At 46.1% G+C, this 25,373-nt stretch overlaps 7 protein-coding genes across 7 annotated transcripts; 3 read left to right on the forward strand and 4 right to left on the reverse strand.

The window, feature by feature from the left end:
• Positions 1-302: 302 nt before the first annotated feature.
• On the reverse strand, positions 303-3,495 carry F5Y00DRAFT_227848 (uncharacterized protein). The gene is made up of 7 exons (XM_048006547.1): positions 3,035-3,495; positions 2,660-2,978; positions 2,433-2,612; positions 2,228-2,385; positions 1,347-2,179; positions 1,173-1,292; positions 303-1,123 (listed from the first exon to the last, which is right to left on the reverse strand). The coding sequence occupies exons 1-7, from the start codon at positions 3,188-3,190 to the stop codon at positions 391-393; spliced, it is 2,499 nt and encodes an 832-aa protein (XP_047868259.1). The 5' UTR covers positions 3,191-3,495; the 3' UTR covers positions 303-390.
• A 1,102-nt stretch (positions 3,496-4,597) lies between these two features.
• On the forward strand, positions 4,598-8,327 carry F5Y00DRAFT_193355 (Metalloenzyme, LuxS/M16 peptidase-like protein). Its single transcript, XM_048005212.1, has 3 exons — positions 4,598-4,730; positions 4,870-7,888; positions 7,941-8,327. Exons 2-3 carry the CDS (start codon positions 4,910-4,912, stop codon positions 8,151-8,153), a joined length of 3,192 nt encoding a protein of 1,063 aa, XP_047868260.1. The 5' UTR covers positions 4,598-4,730; positions 4,870-4,909; the 3' UTR covers positions 8,154-8,327.
• Positions 8,327-10,487, reverse strand: F5Y00DRAFT_273761 (DAO-domain-containing protein). Its single transcript, XM_048013235.1, has one exon. The coding sequence runs from the start codon at positions 10,118-10,120 to the stop codon at positions 8,501-8,503; it is 1,620 nt and encodes a 539-aa protein (XP_047868261.1). The 5' UTR covers positions 10,121-10,487; the 3' UTR covers positions 8,327-8,500.
• A 575-nt stretch (positions 10,488-11,062) lies between these two features.
• On the reverse strand, positions 11,063-13,262 carry F5Y00DRAFT_273763 (P-loop containing nucleoside triphosphate hydrolase protein; the record flags this gene model as incomplete). Its single annotated transcript, XM_048013236.1, has 4 exons — positions 11,063-11,418; positions 11,508-12,439; positions 12,569-13,143; positions 13,248-13,262. 4 exons carry the CDS (start codon positions 13,260-13,262, stop codon positions 11,063-11,065), a joined length of 1,878 nt encoding a protein of 625 aa, XP_047868262.1.
• A 2,125-nt stretch (positions 13,263-15,387) lies between these two features.
• On the forward strand, positions 15,388-16,361 carry F5Y00DRAFT_258741 (uncharacterized protein; the record flags this gene model as incomplete). The annotated part of the gene is made up of 2 exons (XM_048010755.1): positions 15,388-15,415; positions 15,475-16,361. The coding sequence occupies 2 exons, from the start codon at positions 15,388-15,390 to the stop codon at positions 16,359-16,361; spliced, it is 915 nt and encodes a 304-aa protein (XP_047868263.1).
• Positions 16,362-18,662: 2,301 nt separating this feature from the next.
• F5Y00DRAFT_273764 (uncharacterized protein) lies at positions 18,663-20,573 on the reverse strand (the record flags this gene model as incomplete). The annotated part of the gene is made up of 1 exon (XM_048013237.1): positions 18,663-20,573. The coding sequence occupies one exon, from the start codon at positions 20,571-20,573 to the stop codon at positions 18,663-18,665; it is 1,911 nt and encodes a 636-aa protein (XP_047868264.1).
• A 1,162-nt stretch (positions 20,574-21,735) lies between these two features.
• On the forward strand, positions 21,736-25,099 carry F5Y00DRAFT_273767 (P-loop containing nucleoside triphosphate hydrolase protein; the record flags this gene model as incomplete). Its single annotated transcript, XM_048013238.1, has 7 exons — positions 21,736-22,020; positions 22,060-22,245; positions 22,308-23,282; positions 23,358-23,825; positions 23,875-24,096; positions 24,158-24,859; positions 24,900-25,099. The coding sequence occupies exons 1-7, from the start codon at positions 21,762-21,764 to the stop codon at positions 25,097-25,099; spliced, it is 3,012 nt and encodes a 1,003-aa protein (XP_047868265.1). The 5' UTR covers positions 21,736-21,761.
• Positions 25,100-25,373: the final 274 nt, after the last annotated feature.

Here is a 25,373-nt window from a genome sequence, read left to right on the forward strand (position 1 = left end):
ACTAAGCACTTTATCCGCGGAACGGCTGGGATTGACGGTTCTTCTGATAGCCTATGCAGCTCGTGGACGCGCGGCCAAAGTAGCGGTGACTCTTACGATGCTCACGATTAGCGGTGCCAGGTAATTCAGTTGATACATAGCCTGTGGATCGTTGTGTGCGATCGGGTTTGACAGGGACTTATCCGGTGATAATGGCATCAAACGTTACCAAACATCACAATTTAGTCCGGCGTAACAGGTAGCCAGTAATTCAGGAAATAAATTACCTTAGGTACTAAGCGATAACTAAGAGGAATAAAACATGAAGCACGGGAATGAAGCATTAATTATGTACGTCTCTATAGAGGTAAGTATAATCTACTTCAGCTACAGCCCTATAACCACTCTCCGTCAACTCGCCCCAAGTGGTTGTGGATGTGCCTCGATCTCCTTGACGATCTCTCTCGTCCGTGCATTATCCACAAAACTCAGGCCGATCAATTCGACCACTTCTTCAACTGAAAAATAAAGACTAAGTTCGCTCTCCATCCACAAATACCGCACGTCTTGGAGATTACTCTGCAGCACCTCGCTGAGATACTTGAGCCTTAGCCAACTGCTAGCATACTCGGCCGTGGTGGGGATTGCGTCCTTCGGTGCCCCCGGAGGTAGGAATAGGTCGTCGAGCTCCGTGATGCGCGCGATTAGACTCGCGATGTTATACGCTTCATCCTGGCCGATGCCTGCTAGGTCCATGACGTCCGAAACAAGTTTCGCGGCGAGGGTGTCGACTAGTGAGCCTACGGCCTGGCTCCAGGCTGATTTCGACAGAATAGTAGACCAAGTTGCAGCGAGGGCACGCACATGCCCGGTTGCGCTGTCGACTTGTGCTTCTAGGTCGGAAGTGGCGAGCCCGTCTTGCTGGAGAAGATTCTGAGAGCCACCAAGTAAATCCCTCAATACTGTCCTTTGCGTAGACATCTCGGACGAGTAGGCGCGGGTCGCGAAAGACTGGAGCGCCTTGATGTCGTTGTCGAGGCGTAGCATCGCGATCGCGCGAGGTGTTAGATCTTCGCGGGTTTTCCAGTCCTTAGCGAGGTCCGAAAGCCGCTCAGAAAGGTAGGTCGCGTCATTATACAAAAACCTGAGCGAGAATGAGTTTCTATAGAAATAAATAATGATAGCACACCTACATGTTACCGCCGATATTAAGAGTGTAGTAATATGGTGACACGGCGCGGAACATAGCAAGGACAAGGGTTGGCAATGAAAAGAGACCCCCAGCTGTTGATGCCATCGGGTTGCCGTCGCTCCTAATATTCAGTTAGATAACCAAGATTCTACGTCCGTATAACGCTTGAGCTTACCCAACGAGTGAGGCTGCATCTTCAAGAATAGCCGAGACAAGTGCCAAGACTGGTTCTGGCATAGAAGAGATATTATAAGTTTCTTTTAACGTCAACTCACGAGTCTGTGTACTTGAAGGTTGAGGTTTCGGTGTCGGCTCTCCAGTGACTGCTTCTGTCGTATCCTCTTCACCCCATCCCCATGCTGCTACAGGGTCTTCTTCAACTGCCGGCTCCGTTTGAGACTGTTCGCCTACGGTGTCATCTTCACCCCAACCCCATGCATCAGTTCCATCATCTTCGTTTGTCTCGGGTTTTAAATTGGCGTCTTTTTGGGTATCTGTCTCTCCATCATCCCACGCTGCACCCCAGTCATCATCATCGTTCGAAGGGCCAACACCGTTAGCAACTAATCCTTTGCCTTCGGATCGCGTGACGGTTTGAGTTTCGATACGTTCTACTTCCTTTGGTTGGCCGAGTCCTTGGGAAAGCCTCATACGAACAGTGTCCAGTGAAGTTTCTTTATATTTAGACAGCCACACCCTCGGAGCATCGTCAACCCACTCCTGTAGCTCTCGGAACCCAGAGAGTTTTAAATCCCGTAAGCGGCTGCAAAATGCTTTGGTAGCTTCTGTAACATCTTGAAACTCGTCCATTTCTTTCAGGGATGCGGGGACTGCTATGTCTAGCCAAGTGCTTATAAGTCGAGGGATAAGGTCTTGCATCATTACGTTGGATAGAGAGTATACCAACTCTTCCGGCAAGCGCTCAGATAGATAGGTCATCACTTTGTCTAGATCGGAAAATAAAGCAGTGGTAGATCTATCTGCGGCCCCACCCAGAGTTAAGTACGACTAATGTTCTGTTAGTATCTCGTGAATGTGATGCGAGGGGGTTCATACACCCTCTAATTGGATCTTGGGTAGCTCCTGAGCTTCAATATTGGTGCGTGGACCGACTACGGTTTGGTCGATGCCATGCCAGAACGAAGTCATCTTTTGATCAAGTTCCTTGTACGCCTTCAGACCTACAACAGCATCGTCTAGACTCATCTGTTCATCTGTAACGGGTTAGAAGGCCCATGACGTATCTGGCTGCGACAAGTACCTTCATGACTTTGAAATACAGCAATCTTTCTGTTCTCATGGTCTACTTGTACCAAGGAATCCCAAACCCGGTCGAAAACATCATGAATCGTGGATTTCAACTCGAAAGCCCTCATGTCAAGCAGTTTCATGACACGGCAGGATTTCCCGATGGGAATTGCGTCCAACCCAGACCAAGATTCTAGAATTGATTAGCGACAGACGATATCGGGAGGCTGAATCTCTTACTTTCTAAGAGATGAAGAGAATCTAATATTCTACGCTCGTCCCGTGCTTGTTCAACCTGGTCCAGGAGCTCATTCACATGCTTGATACTCCCTAGCGCAAGGTTGACTTGCTGGCTGTATTCGACTTCCTGCTGTAGAAACTTAACTTTGGCTTCTGCCTCTTCTATCGCTTTACCCGATACATCAGGTGCTTGTGACCGTCGCACTATATCGTTCGCCCAGGTTCGCGATCGGTTTATATCATCTTCGAGAGATTTCGCATTGGCGATCCATTGGTCTACGTCTGGGGCAGTCTCTTCGTTGATCTTATGGATATCGGACTACGGTAGTTTGATTAGTGATTGAATTAGAGCAGATCTGATAGCTATTAGAATACCTCTAGTTTTATCTTGGCTGTTTCCAAGGATGCTAAGGCTGGCGCAAGATCTTGCGCTGAAATTCGTCGCGATGATATGTTTTCATCCGGAAAGATGCCGTGTAGAGAGAAATCGACTAGCGCATGGCCAATTTGGCCCCCTTCTTCACTAGACATGGCTATGTACGCGAGGTAGCCTCTTCAACGTTCTTTAAGAAAAAACGACCTGGGCCTGTGCTGAAAGGTTCAACAACAGGGAAAGCTATGCAGCATGGATGACAACAATGATGAGCTGGCTAGCAGAGCTACTAGTCATCATTAGATGTCGAAGAGGTACTAGTCGCGTAGTTCTATATAATCCTTGTTCTTATTGGAAATTAGATTGGGCATATAGTTAAGAAGCATAGCTGTACAAATAAAGACGAAGCTTGTAAATCGTATCGTGATAGCTTCAAGAAGAAAAGGCTACGTCAAGTTTGGAGTCAAGTTTGGTATTGGACAAATCATTCTAAAGTTGTAATGAAGCTTGGACCATATTACCAAGCTAGCACCCTGGTAATCATTTATGATAGGTCATACTGTTAAGACCCACTCAGCCGTGGCCGTTTATCTGGCGTTTAGCGCTTAAACACTTGCGCTTGTTACACAGCTTTGTATCGATTGCAGCCCCGCCGCGGGGTTAATACATACCTCATAGGACTAGAGAAAGGAGGAGGAGCAAAGGGATTTGATTTCATCAAAGTAAGGAGAAACATCGGGAAGCTTAAAAAGGTAGTCGCAAATTAGGTAATTGCACTATTCTTTAAGTCCTTGAGAGGTCCTTGACGTATCTCTTTCACTCTAGTTATCTAGAAAATTCATACCCTCAACTCCACCCTCTTTCAATAGAATCACATTCATCCATCAACGTTATTGTACCCATCCTTAATCTTAGATTTGCTTTTTCGTCTTTGTACAATTTCTACCTTTCCCCTCTTTTGTATGACCTACAACCTGGCGGTCCTATGCCTGAATAATTCATACGGAAGTACTGCGTGCCTGACACACCGCATCATCACATCATCTATTAAGCTGACGCCAGGATTCGGACCAGGATTTGGTACCCGAAATTTGGTCACTTCGACCTGCAGCTGGTTCAGATCAAAGCCACTCCAGTTTTCACCTCAATCCTATTGGTTATTTCCTGCTGTGTTACCCAGGTCACCAAGGTATGTCAGAGACATTTACTCTCTTATCATCTGAGATTTGCATTCCCCGGATCGACCTTGTCGAGCACTAAGTACTCCATTCAAATACATTCATAAATCCTTCTGGGTAGCCACCGTTATTATTAGCATCCATTGCCTCGCATCTGGTAGTTTCTTACAAAAAGATGGGTGTAAGGATACACAGACTATTCATAATACTATGATCAGTCAGGCGCAACTTAAGGCATCGTTCTCAGCTGCTCTAGTCGCTATCATTGGTACCATCATCTTCTTCTACCGCCAGAGGGTTGGTGATATTGGGTATGAAAACCTACCTTAATGTGATCGATCCCAATGTGCATATGGGATGGGTGGATAATGTGTTATCGGAGAAATCTGATGCAGTAGTGGAAATTTCTTCTACTACATGCGTCTCACTTTTCGAAAAAGGCAGCATCTAACTGGACGCCGGACTTCAGTGACGACGTACCCTGACCGCACCTTGACTCCTCATCACGGGTTTTACTGTCGTTAGTACGAATATGCCTATATTTGTCCATCTATAGAAATCTTTTTATCATGTCTATATTTACCAATCCGTAGTCATTTTGCTATTTGTTTTTTCTTTTCTTATTTATTAGTCTGGACATACGCTTACTAGCTGAGTAGCCACATACAAGCCGCCTCGTTTAAGCCGCGCGAAGTCAAGATGGGGTCACAGGACTCTAGCGTACGATTTCGTAAGATTCAAAGCTTCCGAACGGATTACGCCCATGCAACCATCACCCAGTATGAATCTGAACGAAGTGGTATGCAGGTCATTGTGACCGACCGAAAGGGTCCAAAAGTCAATGGCTACTTCACCTTGGCCACTGAAATTTTCGATGACTCGGGAGCTCCTCATACCCTCGAACATCTGGTATTCATGGGTTCGAAGAGTTACCACTACAAGGGGCTACTAGACAAGCTAGCCTCTAGAGCTTACGGGGGTACTAATGCTTGGACCATGACAGATCATACGGCCTACACTCTTGAGACTGCTGGTTGGGAAGGGTTCGCCCAGATTCTGCCGGTCTATCTTGAACATCTTATCGTACCCACCATAACAGATGCAGCGTGTCTGACCGAAGTCCATCATATTAATGGCGAAGGCAACGATGCTGGTGTAGTTTACTCAGAGATGCAAGGAGTGCAGTATTCAAGCTCGGAGATAATGGATATTAAAGCACGACGCCTTCTTTATCCCGAAAATGTGGGTTTCCGATATGAGACAGGCGGTATGATGGAAAACCTACGGGTTTTGACCCCCGAGAGGATACGCAATTTCCATAGAGAGATGTATCAGCCACGGAACATGTGCATTATCATCGTTGGCGAGGTTGACCATGATAATCTTCTTACTATCCTAGACCAATTCGAAGAGAGCGTCAAAGATGATCTCCCACCTCTTGACGCTCCATTCAAACGACCATGGATAGAGTCCGCACAACCACCCCCTCTCAAGAAGACAATAGTTGAAACTGTCGAGTTCCCCGAGGAGGACGAATCAGTAGGTGATATGATTGTGGGTTTCTTTGGGCCAAGTTGCACCGATATTGTCCAATCATCTGCCCTAAATATTCTATTAACTTACTTATGCGGATCTTCCGTCGCAGTACTGGAAAATATTTTGGTAGAGAAGGAAGAGCTTGCCAGCTCTATCTCTTACATGTGGGATGCTCGGCCAAACAGCGTCATCTGGCTTCAGCCGACTGGAGTAGCTACAGAAAAACTAGAATTTGTCGAGCAGCGACTTATTTCTTTACTCAAGGAGGTTGCAGCTCAGCCGCTGGATATGACTTACATGAGAGAGTGTATTCAGCGAGAACGGCGACAAGTAAAGGCTCAGGCGGAAGAATCTGAATCATTCTACTCGACAAATATTATCTCAGACTATCTCTTCGGTAACCGGGATGGATCAACTCTCAAGGAAATCGCAAGTCTTGATGAATACGACATTCTAGAAAAGTGGACAGACGAGCAATGGCGGGCTTTCCTCAAAACATGGCTCGCCGACGCCCACCACGTCTCTATACTTGGAAAGCCTTCTTTGAAGTTAGCTACGAAGCAGAAAGAGGATGAGGTAGCGAGGATCGAGAAGAGAAAACAGGAACTAGGCATAGAAGGATTGAAAAAGTTAGCCCAGAAGCTGGAAGATGCTAAGAAGCAGAATGAGGTTGAGATTCCGGCCTCAGTACTCGAGAAGTGGCCGGTACCTCCGATAGAATCAATTCACTTCATCGAATCCCAGACTGCACGATCCGGCATGGCTAGGAAACTTGGTGTCCACGAAAATTCCGCGCAAAAGATCATCGACCAGGCCTCGTCTGAGTTACCCCTATTCATACAATTCGAAGATGTTCCGACCAACTTCGTACATATCTCGGTCCACGTTGGCACTTCTATTTTACCTGCCGCCTACAAGCCTTTATTGTCACTCTTCAGCGATAACTTCTTCAACACCCCTATTCGTCGTAATGGTGAGCGCGTCCCATTCGAGAAGGTGGTGATGGAGTTGGAAAGAGATACGGTTAGCTATGCCTTGGATTCGGGCAGTAAATTCAGCGATTCAGAAAGCTTCCTGATTCGATTGCAAGTCGAGCCAGAAAAATATGCCACTGCTATCGAGTGGATCCGTACGATGATGTTTGACAGCATTTTCGATCTCACTCGTTTGAAGGCCTGCATTGCCAAGCAGCTTGCCGACATCCCCGAGGCGAAACGGGATGGTAGAGTTATGACTAATGAAGTAGAAATGGCTATTCACAACGAGGCTTCATCCCTACTTGTGGCGAAACGCACCCTTGTTAAGACTGTATATCTCCGTCGACTTAAGAAGCTCTATGACAAGGACCCCGAAGCGGTGATATCAAAGTTCGAGGAACTTAGAAAGTCTCTATCCACTTCTGATAACCTTCGAATTCTGGTCATAGCTGATATATCAAACTCGAAGCTGTCTAACCCCGTTAAAGCTTGGGATACACTATTCAACTCACTCAATGCTCATGTAGAGTCCATCAACCCCATCACTAAGCCTCACACCCTTCTAAATAGCGAAGGTCGCAACCCTGGTTCTGTTGGGGCAACGATTGTCCCTATGAGGGCAATTGATAGCTCTTACTCTATCTCCTCTAGCAAAGGCCTTACCTCATTCTCCGACCCGGTGGTTCCTGCACTTCTAGTTGCCATGCAATATCTAGAAACTGTGGAGGGGACACTATGGAATGCCGTTCGCGGGAACGGCTTAGCCTACGGTGCCTACTTTGCAAAGGAGCTAGACGGAGGATACCTGCATTTTAAGGTATATAGGTCCCCCCTAGCATCAAAGGCGATTTCTGCCGCCCGTGATGCTATTACGGCGTTAGTGGATGGCACTGTCGAGTTTGAGAAGCCTATGATCGAGGGTGCGATCAGCCAGTTGGTGATGGTCATGGCGGAGGAACAGGCTACTTTGGCTACCGCGGCAGTACAGAAATTCATAGTCGGTGCTGTAAGGGGGCTTGAACCCGATTATAACATCAAGATGCTTGCGAAAGTAAGAAAGATATCGGTTGAAGAGATTAAGCATGCTATGAAGACATGGCTATTACCTCTGTTTGAACCTGGGAAGAGTAACGTGGTGGTCTGCTGCGCACACGCAATGGTGGAGGTAAGTTATTTTATTCTTCACGGGGATTTTCCACATAACTAACATTTTATAGCAACTCGAGAAAGACTTTAAAACCATGGGATACAAAACCGAAGTGAAACAGTTATCGGATTTCCAAGGCGATTATGGCCTTGAAGACCCAGATGGCGAGGAAAATGGAGATGAGGAAGACGATGACGAGGATATGGAAGACGATGAGGATGATGAGGATGATGATGAGGATGTGGAAGACGATTCCGAGGACTCGGAAGGCATATACAATTGAGAAGAAGATGATTAGACCTATCACGAATCCTTTCGAATAACACGCGTGGAAAGACCCGGTTTGTTATCGTTCGGACTCCCGGTTTGACAGGGTTTATACAGGATAATGAGGGTTTAGAGTACGAGCTACGAGTTATCAACCTTCTCGAGACCTGCGAATCTCGTGACCGAGTCACAGCGAGAAAACATAAAAGCGTATCTTACATAGAGAAAATATTCAGTCAGTATTAATGCTCTATTATTATTGTAGTTCCCACCAAAATCCCTCAGCGCCTGATAAACTTGAAGAAAGGATAATTTCACTGCTCAGCTATGTACCTAGGTAGGTACCCAAGGTAGCTTGCTTCTTTATGCTTTACCAAGATTTATCTTGGCAGGACCTTGGATCGACAAGCCTTTCTCACCAAAGCGGCTACCATGCACTGGGCAATCCCACGACTTTTCAACGCTATTCCAACACACTACACCCCCCATGTGTGGACATAACGCGCTCATCTTGGTTATATTGCCGTTCTCGTCCTTATACACAGCGATTGGCTTTGACGCCGTGGAATTTAGAACGCCGCCACACCCCGGCTTTAGGTCTTCGATATCTTGTATATCAGATTGAAGGAGTCGTTTGTACTGCGCGTTGGCTTGTAGGTCGTTCTGGATCATGGTTGGGGCTGATTTAACGACGCTGCCGACACGCTTCGGCGAGTATAAACTACTCCAGGTGTTAGGCGTGTCCTCGATTTCGTCCGCGATCAGCTTGCTGGCTAGTACGCCGTGTGTCAGCCCGTTGCCGGAGTCGCCCGTCACCACGTAGATACGGTTGCTGCCCTGGTTCTTCCCGATATAAGCCATGTAATCTACAGGCTCGAAGATCTGTCCGCTCCACAGATACTCGACGGACTTGGCTTGTGGAAAGCGTTCCCGCGCCCATTGCTCTAGCGCCTCAAAGTGCCCTCTGGAGTCCTCTTGACCAACCTTATGGTCTTCACCTCCGACGATCATGTAGTCGTCGTTTTCGTCGCAGGGGGTTAGCCGGATGTACTTGTATGGATCATCTGTATCATATAGTAAGATGTCATCGACGCTGCCCTTAGGCACGCGCAGCGCGATGCAATATGTTCTGTCCCACTTCATCTGCGCGATTACGCTAAGCTTCTGCAGCGGCACGTCCGTCGCCTCGACGGCATGCTCGCAGCTTATCGTGTTACCGGCCTCTGTCTCTACCTGGACGTACTTGTTTCCTAGACCAAGCACCTCAATGCCTTTCTCCTTTACGGATAAAACCCGTGTCGAAGTATAGCATTGGAACTTGGGCTGTTCCTTAAGCCACTTTAATACTCCGTTGAGGTACTTAGTCGGATGGAAAGCAGCCTGTTTGGCAAAAATTGCGCCTCCTCGTTGATCGGGTTTGCCATTCCAGCCCTTGACAGTCAAATTCTCGTCGAATGTAGCGTCAATCCCAAGTTTCTTCGCCATTTCGACGTCTTCTTTGATCGTATCTATGTCTTTGTTGTGCTCCTCAGTGCCTTTCTGGTATTTTGATACGCGGTACCCGGGCAAGTGACGGTATTCACAATCAATACCTAACTCCTTGGCGATTTCACCGACTCGGTTTAATGCCCAAGTGTGGCTTTCTGCTGCGGCTTTCGCCCCATCTTCGCCGTGCTTTTTGGCAATCTCCGGGTACATGTCGTCTAACGCATTAGATAAGTGCCCGCTTGTCCGGCCGGTTTCCCCAGAAAGAACATCTCGGGCTTCTACGAGGACAACTTCTCTGCCCCGAGTAATGAGTTCGTACGCGATGGAGATGCCGGTTATGCCGGCGCCAATTATGCATACATCTGTCTCAATATCCTTGGACAGAGGGTTGAATCGGTGTCTCTTAGAGAAAGGGTCCCCGTGTATCCAGACAGGGTTTTTGATTCCCGACGTACGCACAAACTGCTCGAGGTCGTTGACTTCTGGTTTAGCCATGTTGCGTACTGAAGAAGTAGAAAACGGTTGTAGCGAACTCTTTGACCCTAAACTATGCGCTGTACTCTGGCCTTTAGCGATGTAGTTACTCTGAGACTCCGTATGCCGTAACTAACGTTTATACGTGAGGGCGAGTAGATGATATTGCTAAGAGGGCGCGAGTGCTGGGGAGATGCGGTCACCACTCGCCTCATAGACGTCATACTCACGCAAGAAGACACGTAGACATGTCAGACGGCTCTACTGTTCGACATAAAATCTATAGCCTAGAGCATTGGCGCTGCAACACAGCATATTCTTATCCTTACCGTACTATCGTGAGATGGACCCCTTATGGTTACGTCACTGTGACGGCTGGATGGTCGACGATGATTCAGCGTTATTATCAGCGCGTTGATTTGACGAGATTGCCCTAGCTAGGTAGTGTTTTAATAAATGCCCCGGAGCTTAATTGAACGTTTAATTAGATCCTGGCTGTTTAGATTCCCTGGCAACTAATATAGCCCAAGTTACATCGTCATGGCATGTGTAAGCGGAAGATCGTGAGTGGATCTTGCGCCTTGGGTTATAGGCGATGATGGCTTAGACCAACATAGATACGGCAATTCCTGATTGCAATGCTACAGATATTATCTTATTCTTATAATAGGTCATCACTTTGAAATTCTCTTTAGCACGATCTTAGTTTATCTCACAATAGTATACTATCCTAATTATAACATGACTTCGAAATTAATGGCGCTAACCCCGAACTACCTAATGATCCTATGGGAGTATAATAGTTTCGCTTCACTGGAGCATAAGCTCCGGGCCGTGATTCTATATAAAATGTAGTCCCAAACTAAAGCTATAGACGACAATCAGACGATACGTCGTGTCATAACCTCGCCGTTCCCACCCCTTATACTATGTAAGAACAACACAACACATATCCACGCTTATTTACTCAGCGACATCAACAAACTGCAACCAGTCCCTCTCAAACTCTCCTTGGACTTCAGTGAATGACTCCAGTTGAGCGGCATTAAGCCTGCGACCCTCAAACGCAGCAAGACTCTCGGCAGCTTTGACGATGTTCTTGATCTGGCGACCGTTGAGTTCGTGCTTAGCCAAGAGACTCATTTCCTTGTCCGTGATATCCACGCCTCCTGGAACGCGATTGCAGAAGTTGCGCCAGATAGTCAAGCGTGAGTCCTCGCTCAACTTTGAATAACGGAGGGGGACATGGATACGGCTCGTGAAGGCGTCATCGAAAGTGGAAACGCGGTTGGTTGTGAGGAAGAGGATTCCGCGGTAGTCTAGATATCTGGGTCAGTACCTATACATACAATGAAAGGATATGGTTAGAGATCAGGGGAAAGGAAAGCAGCAGCTAGTGCCCACTTACACTCGAGGACTCGTAAGAAGATCGTAACCATGGCATTGCGCTGCAAGTCGTGCAAGCTTCGGCGCTCTAGGAAAATATCGGCCTCGTCGATTAATAAAACCGCACCCCATGTCGTCGCAATGTCCATAATGCGCCCTAGCGTCGTCTCGAGCGAATAGCTGTCAGTTCCCAAGTCGCCAGCAGATACCATGTAAAGTGGTCGATGCACTGATTCTGCCACGCATTCGGCCGTCAGAGTCTTCCCAACTCCCGGTGGGCCGTGAAGGACTAATACAAGCCCCTTTCCTTTGCCCTCGACGATATCGTCAACTCCCGCGCTGGTCTGGCCTCGTTGCGTATGCATGGATACCATGGCCTGGACTATTCTCTTAGTGGCGGGGTTCAGAACCAGCTGATCAAAGTAGGTTTCATCCCATTTGATCGGGGAGAGGTTTTCCACGAAGAACTCGAGGAACGTCTTGACCGAGAACGCGAAGCCGCGCACGGTTGCGTTGGTCACAATCAGATCCTCATCGAGAAGATCGTCGAGGACTTCCCCGTTGGCGCCGTCAACGCCGTCGTTATATCTGCGCAGGGTACGCTGGCGCTTCGCCGCTTCGGTTCGCGGAAGGTCGTCCAGCTCGAAGTCGTTGCTCGGCTCGAAGTGTCGGTAGTTTTTACAGTCGATCACGACGCGGCCGGAGAGATTATGTCGGTCGTATTTTTCGCTGTTGAGCTTGAGGGCCACTCCGCTATACTGCATGAAGTGTTGGCCGGCCAATTTCTGGAACTGGCGGCCTCGCTCTAGTAGGCGGGTGCGGAATTCGGAAGATGAAGGATGGAAGTCAAGGGGCATTATGTTGAGATCTTCGCAGCGCATGACACCTGAGTACTTGGGGATGCGGAACGTGTCCGAGCGCGTGCCGAATTTCTCGCCGTCGTAGTCGACGTATCTGAATCAGATAGCTAGGCAGGGCTCGTCGTCGGTCTCGTACCAGAAACCGCGTAGTTTAAATGCACGCGGCTGGCCTTGGACACGAGTGTATAAGAGGCAGCCGGGATTGAATATCGTCCAGAGATACTCGTAACTGATCGGCCTCTGGTCGCTGGATTCGAAGCGTTGGGAGGCCTTGAAAGCCTCTTCGTGGACCTTGTCGATCCAATCTAGGAGGAGCTTGAGGTGTTTGCGAGAAGTCTCGTCGTCCTTAAACCGTTCTGTCCCTACTTCTTCTAGCTGCTTTCGATAGAAGAAGAGACAATACGCCGGCAGGTCAAACTGGACGTCCTGCTGAGCATCAACGGGGTCATAAGGAAACCCGACGATAACATCTTCAAGAAGTTTCTTCAAAGGTTGCGGGTTCACATGCAACCGTGTGCATTTGAATGTCCCATTCTCTTTGAAATGGCGCGTCTCTGTGAGAGCGTATAGCTTCCACCAGTCTGGTTTACCACTCTCCTTCCTAGGGCTACGTTTGCTGTATACTCTATGGCCGTCTTTGTCGTACTTCTTATCTAGAAGTGCGAGTTCGCACGTCATCTCTTTATGTCCTTCATTATTTTCTTGTGGCTCCTGCTTTGCATCCTGAGGCTCTTCCTTGGTATCCTGGGATACCTCCTGGGCCACCTGGGCCTCTTGAGACTCTTGCTTCAAATCAACCTGAATCTGTATTAGCATAGTTTCGAACGATCAAGTCCTCGGTAACTTGACTGTGATGCTTGACGATAGGCTTGACTTGCCTAAAGTTGAGATGTTTTACTCACTGTATCGGAAGACATGGTATCACTAGAGTACTATTACGCCCTTTCAAGATGTAGTAACCCTCAAATTATGATATTTCACTGTCTACTAAACAATAGCCTACTTACCAAGTGGAGAACCTACTTATAGTCAACTACCCGTGTAGCTAGCTACAAGTCCTAGATTCAATATGCCCCTATGATTGGAGGCCGTGCATAAACATATAACTGGTACAAGTGTCGCCGGGATGATTGGCCGGACTGGGGTTAGGATACGAAAGAAGACATGCGTCGCATAGCTTACATACCAGGAAGTGTGGCTATAGCATTATTGGCTATTCACTACCATTAGTTAAGGTTATATCCACCTTCTCCTGTAGGCTCTGTTCAAGTACCGAAGCAGATCAGAGCCTTATTCTCCCAACCTCCTACGACTTCCGATATATGTTCTTATACGTTTTAATAGACTTGTGCCATAATTCGTTTTCAGAACTTGATCAGAACACACATAGGAGATATGGGAGGCTTGCTAGAGATCGCCTGCAATGCATCTCACAGAGAAGGGTGTAACATTATGGCAATATCAGGTCAATACCAACACAACAATAAGGTATCCTACTTTTGTTTTTTTAAAAGCATCAGAATTTAAAGTAGCTGAGGTCCAAATATGAATATTGACATGCGTATAGCGGCATTTCTACGTGGACATTGATCTGCTGTCGACTTCTTGGCAAAGGATCGTACTGCAACCCGAGCTGATAGACCCTGGTCATACTGCCTAGGTAGGTACTTGGGGTTTTTCTATTTCACGGGTTCCTTCCCCTCGAAGACAGGGTCATAGGGTAGCCATAATATACTTTCCATGTATCATTGGTTGGTTAGGTACGCAGATCTATGGACTGCATTACTCCACTACAGCATACCTGCCCTGTCTCCCCAAGATGTGAACGTATAACGACCTACATTTAGTCATATGAGGCAAGTGTTGCGCTGATTAGGTAAATATAGTAAATAATTTTTCTAACGTCTAGAGTACATCTACTCCTAGGACTTATAGATGCCGTAAACAGATAGCAGGGTGAAGCTACCGTCAGTTGATTGCGGTGCCGATTTAGGTGAAGAAACATTACATCCAGACTAAAGTTCTTTGCAAACGGTGATATAAAACATTTGGAACTTATTAGAAGATCAAATTTAAAAAGGGAAAAGTATGTGACTACCTTCATCTAGCGACTTCCGACTTAAAGTGTAGAATTAAACAAGACATCCGGATACCGTTAGTTGTTATCCAATCCTTGTTTGAAAAGCGTGCCAACTCTATATCTAGATTGATTTTTAATTGTTAGTATTAAGCCTCCATATGAAATGAATGATTTTATGAGGTATTAAGTTAAACTAGCGCCTCTTTAAAAGGTGTAAGAAAACAAGATAGGAGTGTAAGTTCTTCCGGGAAAAAAGGACAAATTAATATTAGAAGACTATTTAAGAGAGAATAATAAGCTAATTTATATAGTTTAGATACAGAGTTGGACTTAAATTAATGTTCCCAGAATCATACCTTAGAAAACTACCGTCATATGAGAAGGTGGAGGATAAGGATGTTTAAAGTATGTAACCAAATGTTACGCGTATTTCGACGGAACTTTTGAACAACTGGGATGTTCCTATATTAGGTAATAGGGGTTTCTTTTAGGAAACCTTTTCATTCACCATGAAGATATTAGAAGTCGTGTGATTAATAGGCTACACAAGTTAACATAAATCGGATTCAGACCATGCAACTATTGGAGCTATCTTGATACTATTTCGTCACGTCCCCTTGAGATATTCACAGATACATACCTAGGTACCTAGGTAGGTACATATCGTTTCTTCGTGATTGGTAATACGAACGAATCATGCACATAAAAGCCTACGACGTAGTTGACGAGGACTTCACATAATCATATTCAGCAGTAATATTTTATGCGTCATGAACGTCCCAGTATATTCACTACAACTTGACTCTTTGAAATCCATGATTTCCAGCTGTCGTCTCTACCGGATATAGAGTAATTTCTTTTATAAATACTGACCTCATCCCGGGTGAACTCGTCCTCTAGATCTAAAATGAAGTACTTTCGATGCCAGATTATCCTTAATTCTACCTATCCTGCCCATCAGAATGGCGGATACAGCCAATGAGGAAGGTGGTAAGCCATAATAATCTCTCAGATCTCCTCATTAGATATGCTTAATTAACATTAACCAGGAGTTGTCATCCAAGCAGCCTTCTGCAGTACTCATTCACGTGAAGTCTTAGATTCTTACCGTCAGCAGCTAGGTTTAGGACCTTGCAATAACTTGATAAGCAGCGGAGTACCCGGGGTTCCAGAAACGCATCCTAAGCAAGCCGTCAGTATTTATCATCATGAGCACCAGCATACGGACGAGTCTGTCTTGCCACCCCCTAGTATTCCGAAGAATAAGTCAAGCCACAACTTGCACTCAGAGGATACAAGTGTTTCGGTAGTCCGGAATCAACCTCCTACGGCGCCGGGTTATCTTGGAAACAGCTCCCTGCCTCACAACATGAGCGCGGATGTCCCTGAAGACGAGAACTGCCGGTTATGGATCACGGGGTTGCCGCCAAAATGCACCATTTCGGATGTACTGGGAGCAATCCGAGGCATTGGACGCGTCTACTCGTTACATATTAATCCACCCGTGCACAATGAAAAAACAGGAAAATTATTTCCCACGTCAGCAGCCTCGTTGACATTCTTTACCGCAAATGCCAGCAACAGGTTCCTACTCCTACAGTCTCAGCATCCCTTCAGCGTCAAAGGCTGGCGCACCAAGGTTGGTCGGCATCGAATTCGCGCCAAACCCTTTCTAATCTACCATCTTTCCCGAGTTCTTGTCATCAAGGGAAGCCCAAAGATTGTGACACCAGAGAATTTAACTCGGATCTTTATAGAACGGTGGGGTGTTCGTTTCGATACCGATTTTATAGACTATCGGCCAGGCGAACAGTCCAGTGAGATCATCTGGGGGTTTGGAAGCTTCCGGGGACAAGCTCATTCAGTGTACATCAATATCACAGATCAGCTATCAGGGGTTGTTACTGTCAGTTACGGTCAAGATCCGTGCGCATAATGTACTTCCCAAGATATAGCCCCAAGGGGGAGTGCAAATATAATTACCTGTTAGGGAAATATTGATCTTTCATCAACCTGTAGTTGGAATTTGCGCCTTGGGCATCAATGGAAACCTAGCACACCAATAAAATAGGCTGAATACCTACCTTAGGTACCTAGCAGACTTGAATAGGTTAGGTAAGCTATGTGAATAAGCTTGTCCGCGCAGACGAGCTTGGGCTGAACGGTAGGCTATTTGGGTGGCTACTTGAATATCCGTGGAATACTACGAGTCTTATAGGTGTCAGGATTCTAGATGAGACATCTAGGATAAAGAACATGTATGTATATACGAGCAGTGGGCTCGCCAGATAGGTTAGAGTTCCTCGCGGAACAACGAAGTTGTTTCCACGCTGTTTGGTTCCACCTCGTGACAATAGGTTAGGTATTTTACGATGTGCGAGGTCGGCATATCGCCCGCTGTCCACGTACGGCTGAGTCTCACATATGCATAAGCGTGCCATTGCCCCAATGTAACACACATGTCAGTTATCAAAACCTATCATACTTCTCCCTTAGATCAAGATACCTAAGGTGGCAATACTCTCTTAGTGCAACATTTGATCCGATTCGGGGCTCGGCATTGGGTTATGGTTTACGTTAGATGGCGTGGAAACACCTTTTCTATTCTACATGGAACTAGAATCCGGTAGTTATACCTAGTGAGATTATCCCTTGTTCTAGCTATTTTATCTAGATTCTCAATAATGTCGTTATAAGCTACGATGAGGTACAGTCGCTGTGCATGACCTGATAATTTATTGTGACCACCTTTTTATCAGACCTGAGAAGAGCTTCTAAGCAAGTTTTACCTTCAACTATAATTTTAAGGTTCTTAGATCCTCAATTTTCAGTTCGTGATAAAGTCCCTAGAGGTCGCCATAAAGTATCTAGACAGCCACAACGCTGGCGTCCACTACAATCCTCCTATGAAAGGCACAATTAAAAGTATTTATATCGAAGAATATACTTCCTTAGATACAGCTATACGATTGGAGCTAGAAAATGTCTTAGTCAGAACATTGTTAGAAGATGTATTTCTGGCCGCGTGAATGACTTATGTCAATACGTGGGTAATTGGAAGAGACATAAAATAGAGTAAGTGTCTAAACCCCTATTATAGCATTACACGTTCCGACGTCACGTTGCGCCACATCTAGCTAGGTACCTCCTATAGAGTAGTGGTTTGAAAGTAGGTATTCGGGCAATACGAGGGTGGATTTCCCTTAGAGGTAGGCTGTGAACAACGTGGGGTCGCCAAACACGGTACTATATTCAAGATAGGGCGGCGTTACTGACGCATAGATGCAACTAGAAGATAGCGGATATAATAGCTAGCATAACCACAGGTGTCGATCGTGAGGAAGTGAGTAATCTCCTATTGTATCTAATAGTTTAAAAAAAAATTACTTTTGTCGTAGTCCTTTGGTCGTTCGCTTTGATTCGCTGTAGAGTCGCTCCCAAACCCGCAGACCGTAATTTCACTTCCTAACCGTTGCCACACTCCGGGTCGAGGGGGCGCAGGGCGGCCGACTACCTCCGTTGAATCGCTTACATATAGGCCGTAGCATCACAACGTGCATAATATTGGCGATGAATTATGTAGTATGTGGAATGCATGTACGTTAGGTAGCAAATAGCAAGTGCAGATTTACATGGTCTCATAACGTAGCAATACATGGCTATAAAAGGGGGAAGGCACCGAAGTGGCGCTAGGCGGTACCCAGCCTATCTTTTTGATGTACAATAGTCAAGTCCTTCGATTCTTTCGCAATGAAATATCGGAAATTTAATCCCTCGTTTGTGCAGATGGCTTCCATAGTACGTCCTATCAAATTCTTACGTATAAATCTACCTGGTGTCTGAATAAAGGATAGTTGCTGTATCTGTTTATATGTCCATTACTGGAGACTAACCTATACTTTTCATTGCACAACTGCGATTTGAATAATAAACTGGTTGGTATAAGCTCTATTTATAGATAATCTTTTCAATGTCCGTGTACGAAGCTTAATCTAACAAGTATGTATCTGAAAGGAAAAGGTTTCCAGCCCGCGTAATGGTCCTAATAAATGAAATACATATTCTCATGGGCAGGCAGATAGTTCCTCGAAAGCAATAAGGTGTGCTGGGTACCATGGAGGTGCCCAACAAAAGAGATTGAATAGATAGGAGGTACCTAGTAGGCGAAATGTAGCGGCATGCAGCGTAGAGCCAACCCTTCCATAGCTGAATCTAGACACGGTAGAGATGGACTCGATTAGCACATTATTATCGTTTGCGGGATAGTCATGTCGTATAGCCCAACGTCGCTAATCCACTTCTTCTCAATCCAGAAATACGTTATGAGCGTATCCATGAAAGCAGCCAATAATTGGGTTCCATCAAATTTCCCGTCGGAACACAAAGGAACTACATAAACGCAACTATCAGTTGGACACCCACAGGCTTCATTTACGTCAGTAAGGTCTAAACTCTCTGCCTTGCAGCTGACTTTTCGATTCAGAAAATCCATAGTTTCTGTATGTTCGAAAACATTGGCGAGGTCGCAAAACAACTTTGGGCACGCCAACATTGCCCAGCGCAAGTCTGATGCGTTACCAATAATTTCGGTCAGCAGATCCGATGCCTTCGAAATGGCAATCATGTCCTCTATTGTGAATATTGCCCTGTTGTGCTTTCGAATATGCTGGAACTCGTTGCAGAGCAGCATGGAGTAATATAGTGTCTCTCGGTCCTGGACGGATGATGGCCATTTCCCCAGTTCAGGAAACTGAAAAATCTGGGTCCGATTAGGTTCGTCAGATGTAGCCTCAACATGATGGTAGACTTGAAAAATATCCATGTAGTGAAATATGACAGGGGTAAAGTAATATCCGTCCGGTTTAAGCATTTCCATTGCCTTTTTCATTAAAAGCAATAGAACATCGTCCATAAATAGATCTCCTAGTGAGTATCGAAATTTCCCATGATCTATTTCGTCGTAGTCAATATACTCCCGATGGTACTCAATACAATCCTCCGTACTTAAGCCCCGGGTATCTGCTAGCTCACATTCTATAATGACTGAGAATAGACCTGGGCATGGCCTAAGGACTTCCTTTTGGCCCCGTTTGTTCTCTAGTAGACTATCACGGAATTCCGAAGGTTTCTCTATCGTAGTAGAAGCGGGCTCACGTATCTCCAGCTTCCCACTTCGTAAAAGTTGTGTGATTTCTGCATCCGAAAGATCGTGTTGCATGAGCTCATCAAAGAAACCTGCAGTTTTTCCATGATAGTCCAATTCTTCATATTCTTGATTGCTTAAAACTTTCGAGGCGAGTTCTTCCAGCTCTTCCAGATTTTCTTTCATTTCTTTGAACTTCTCCTTCAACTTCTCCTTCTCGGCATCTCCATTGCTCCTATCGGCGCCGCCTAGATAAAGGACTTTGCCATCTGGTAAACACATGCCTCTAATCGATCTCCAGAGCCGTGTTTTCAGGAGGCTAGGTCGATTAGCATGTTTTATTGTCTTGTAGAACTTCCGGACTTCTGAGGATAACTGATCTGCAATCATAGTCCTCGGACGGAACTCCGCGATGCAACCATTTGGACCCTGGCGGAACTGTAGCCAGCCCAAGGGTCCACTCCACTGCATAGGAAGGGGAAATGGGTCTTTGAAGCTGGGCTTGTCCTCAAATGACTGAAACCCAAGCATTACACATAACGCGACGAGTGTCTTCCCAGCCCAACGCATAGGAATGATCCCATTCACCAAATTTGGCTGGAACGTCATATTGTAGAACTGATCGTGTTCAGGAGATATCCCTAGTGCTTGGACAAAGTTGACCCAGGTGGCTTCCACGGGAGCCATTTCTGGGTCACAACCGGGCTGGGTAGATTCATGGGAGAACCCGATTGGAAACCTGAAATGCGGCTGCCAATCGCTTTTCAACAGACTGGGTATACTAAGTGTAGGTGTAACTATCTGCTGCTGCATTCCAAGTAGCTGCTTTCTGTTCACCTTAGTGTGCCACGGCCCTAAAGATTGTGCTGAGAGCCCTAGTTCGTAGATACGGTGTTCTGTAAGAAGCTGTCGAGCGGCAACAAATACCGTCACAAGGGTGATTAGGCCTAGAAATACCGCAAGGATTGAGCATACAGCTGAGATCCAGCTTGGTCCGTCGGCCATTGTAACGACTATATTGAGGGTGAGGATCCGCTTCTATGACAAAGGATGCAATATGATGGGCCGATATTGGAGGAGGTAGCAGGGTATAAGCAAAAGGTTGAACAGAGTAATTGTGGTTCAAAAGATATAGTAAAGTCAAAAGATATAGTAAAGATGGATGTAGGCAGTTCGGACTCATTCAGATATACGTAGTAGGGCACATGACGTGTTACATCATCTATCAGACGTGAATCTTTACAGTACCTAGGTTGCCTACCTTTCAAATAAAAAATGTGTTTTACTTATATACAGTCTCTTCGCAGTGGCTATGTAAACAGGTATTGAAGGGGATGAGGGTGCATTTATCATATTAGGTATATTATTCGTATATTATTCGTTGGAGCTTCCATACTGCAGGTACTTGTATTGAGTTACTCCTTGTATTAGTCCCCCAACCAGCCGAACAGTTACATTGGTGGCTTGAAAGAGGAAATGTCTCGGGATATCCTAGCCAACTGGAAAAATGCCGATATAACTCAGGTAGATGACCGATACCCATTGTGAGGCTCTGCCACGAAGTGATGGGACAGTAATATTGGTAGATTCCCTAATAAACGACATATTTGCTAAGCCTTACTGCATGAGCTTCGCATCTTCGCGCCGGCTAGGTTGCCGCTTCACTTTTCGGATCAATCCAATCATAACGCGACACGTGAGAAGGCTCTGCTCAATATATTCAGCTAAGCCTACCTTTCTAGCCATCATTGTCACCAGCATCGAAACCAAGAGATGCTGCGGGAGGTGTAAAGCCACTCTATTTAGGACACGCATAGCAAGTGTTAATCGGGTTTCCGCGAAGTGGCAAACTGTTTAAGTTGGGAACCTCAACCAACCCCATCTTAGTATATACATCGGGCTTTTGGTTGTTTATTAGAGGCGGTGCGCATGATACCTGCATGAATATGAATGGCAAATGATGAGCACCAATGATTCTTGCTTGTCGGGCTTTGAAGGTTGAGGCGCAGATACCGAGCTGGTGAAGCCTTCTGATTCTTCGCGTTATGTTTAGACTGGATTCTCCAGGTGGACACGCGAAGTAACTATCTCACTACCTTCTGGCGAGTACTTAAAAACCATCTATCTTATCCAAGCCAGACAGTCCCCCAGAAGATTATCACTTCGCGAGCACCCTTACCAAAGCAGCCCAGAATGTCTATTACAATACCAACCTTGAATTTAGAACCACCTCCTAACTCAGATTCAGCTGACTCTAACACCACACAGCTAACTCCTCCCGAGTCGCATGCGCCGCAAGCACATCCAGCCCACTATCGATATCCTTTGGAGGGACCAGATGAGGCACGCCATGACGATAGCTCACTTAAGCCTTCTGGCACTTCATCAGATGGCGACTCCTCAGAAAATCCTTTATTGAACAGCAGCTTCATAGCAGATCCTTCATCAGCTAGTGATCTACCTGATGATAATGAAGATGAGCCCGCAAAAGTTGGAAGAACGAAGGAACAACGCTTGAAAGACAAGGTGATAGGTCAACTTATGGGGTTGATTGGACTAGACACCGTGAAAGACAACTTCAAGGCTATAGAGGACGAAATTGCTTTGAACAGGCGTCTAGGAGTCAACATGAAGCAGGGACAGTTCCATGCTATCTTCCAGGGAAATCCAGGAACAGGTCAGTCATTTAATTATACCAAGTACCGAATCATTCAAGCCGTTACTAATGTCCTAATACAGGCAAAACCACAGTAGCTAGGCTTTACGCCAAATTCCTATATTCAATGGGAATAGTGACATCCAGGAGGTTCATTGAGACTTCTGGTACGAAGTTAGCCTCAATGGGACCGTCAAATATCATGCAAATTTTCGGCTTGAGGACCAGTAATAGCTCTTCCGAACCGTCCGACTCAAGCGATAATGGTTCCGTGGCACCATCGAGACGCAGGAATAGAAGGAAGTCTGGAGGCGTCTTGTTTGTCGATGAAGCATTTCAACTCGTTGCCCCCCATGCAGGTAGTTCTGGGAAGCAGATACTCGATGTTATCCTAACGGAGATGGAGAATAGCTCTGGAAGTTGGGTTGTTATCTTCGCTGGATATAAGAGCGAGCTTGAGCTATTCCTTGCACACAACGCAGGGCTACAGAGTCGAATTCAGTACTACATGGATTTTGATGACTTCAACGACACCCAGCTCCGGGAAATCCTCGTGCGCCTAATAAAAGAGAGTTATGATAGCAAGATGAAAATCGAATGTGGCACAGATGGTATCTACATGAAAGCAGCTATTTACCGACTCTCTCGTGGTCGGGGCAAGCAAGGGTTCGGTAACGCACGTGCCGTTGAGACTCTTCTTTCTACGATCAAGAAACGCTACGTGCAAAGGCTTCGCGGAGCTGGATCCATATCAACGGACCAGTTGTTCTTTTTAACAAAAGAAGATATAATTGGGCCGCCGCCTTCAAGCGTGAAAGACAGAAGCGATGCCTGGGTCAGACTCCAGGCGCTCGTCGGCCTAGAAGAGGTTAAAAGCTCAGTTGAGAACATGTTTGCGATGGTTCAAGAAAACTATTATCGGGAACTAGACGGCAAGAAACCGTTTGACGTCCCCCTTAATCGAATCTTTGTTGGTTCACCAGGAACTGGGAAGACAACTGTGGCTAAGCTGTACGGTAAAATTCTAGTCGACTTGGGATTTCTAAGCAACGGAGATGGTATGTATATATTTGGTTTTTTTTATTCCTGAAATCCAATAAGTACCTATTACGATAGGCTAACATTTTTCACAGTTGTGATCAAGAAGCCAGTCGACTTTATTGGCAGGGCAGTTGGAGAATCCGAAGCGAACAGTAAGGCCATCTTGGCATCGACACTTGGCAAAGTTCTCATCATCGACGAAGCCTGCATGCTTGACCCCGGGGACCCAGCAGGCACACAGGAGTCGTTCAAGACGGCGATTCTCGATACACTGGTTGCGGAGATACAAGGCGTTCCGGGCGATGATCGTTGCGTAATTCTCCTTGGCTATGAAGACAAAATCAACAGGATGTTCCAGAATGCCAACGAAGGATTGACTGGAAGATTCATGGCCGACAGGCCGTTTCGTTTCACTGATTACAGAATTGAAGAACTCGATATGATGCTGCAGCGATACATAAAAGAACATGATCTTACATTTGCAGATAATGCAAAAGAGGCAGCTATGGGTGTCCTATCAAGATCAAAAAAAAAATCGATATTTCAGCAACGGAAGGGAAGTGAGCAATTTGATTTCGGTAGCAATTTCTAGGTACCACGCCAGGCGAGGAGGCATAAAATCAGCCTCCAGCGGTGTTCTTCACCCAGAAGACTTCGATCCCACTTTCAACCGTAGAAACATTTCAAGTTTCAATATCAGGGTGGACTTAGAGGGCAAGGTCTCGAATGAGATTATCCAAGAACTAGAGGTATATGGAAGAATACTACGGAGCGGGATTAAGGATCCATTTGATCATATTCCTACCAGCTTCATTCTCAAAGGCCCCACAGGTCAGTATAACCAAAACAACGCAATCACACACGTGGAATAGACTAGCTAACGAGGATGTAGGCACTGGGAAATCTACTTTAGCAAGATACCTGGGTAAAATGTTCTATGACATGGGATTCCTCCTGCACGACACGGTCATCGAATGCTGGGCAGCAGACCTGGTCGGCCAACACGTTGGTCACACGGCCCCAAAGACTCGCGCCCAATTTTTAAAAGGCCTTGGGAAGGTGCTCATCGTGCACGATTTTCACCGACTAAAGGATTGCGGATACAACAATGAAGCAATCGACGAACTTGTTTCTCTCATTCCCCAGTACCACGGTGGTATGGTAATAGTTCTAATAGGGCAAGGCGACAAAATAAACCAGCTCATGCGCGATCGGCCGGATCTTGAGAGATTGTTCCCGAAGAAGCTTACATTCAAGAATCTCGGGCTTTTAGACTCCTTGGCCATTCTTGAGACGGAATTACAGGCGAATGGAATGAAGTCAACATGGTCCTCGTCCAAAGATGTTAGAAAGGGGCTTTCCATATTGATCAGCTTACCGGGGTGGAGCAACGTTAAAGATATTAAAGCCCTGGTTTCTCGCATGATTCAGAATGCATATAGAGTGGAGGAACCCGACATATTCAAGGATGAAGCGGGAAATATGTGCATTCCAGAACATGTTGCTCTATCATGCATTAGGGAGGTGTTCATTGAGAGATGTATACCTCATAAGCACAACAAGGAGTCGAGTCCAAATTCTTCTTCCAAGGCCGGTAACAGTGCTACAACACTTGAAGCCGAAGCACTGCCTAGAGGTCAAACATGAGGTCCGCCGCGAGCATGCTCATAAGCAACAACATAGCGAAAAGGAAGACAAGTCCAGAAGCGTGCAAGAAGTGCTTCAGAATTCTCGCTGCGAAGCTGGATATGCTTGGAGAAGAGAAGGATGCGGATACCGATGCGAAGCAGGATCTCATTATATCTCAGATGCCGAAATAGAAGCAAAAAGGTAAAGCTTGCCGGTGTGGTGTACCTACTATGACCCTGTTGGTGAATAAGCTGGTAACAGCTTTGCACCGGACCAACGATCTTACGAGCTCTTCTAGTGGTATCGACCTTAGTCGCCCGAATATAACCATGGTCGGCGGACAGTAATATGGGCGGCACGTAGGTGAGAGGGGGGGGGGGGGGGGGGGGGGGGGTAAATGTTTTTAAATTTAAAAAAAAAATTTAATGGGGGGGGGGGTGTTTTGTGTGTTTTAATAAAAAAATTTTTAATAAAAATTT

The sequence above is a fragment of the Daldinia vernicosa genome (assembly GCF_022497035.1).
Source record: "Daldinia vernicosa strain CBS 139.73 unplaced genomic scaffold F5Y00scaffold_7, whole genome shotgun sequence".
NCBI lineage: Eukaryota > Fungi > Ascomycota > Sordariomycetes > Xylariales > Hypoxylaceae > Daldinia > Daldinia vernicosa.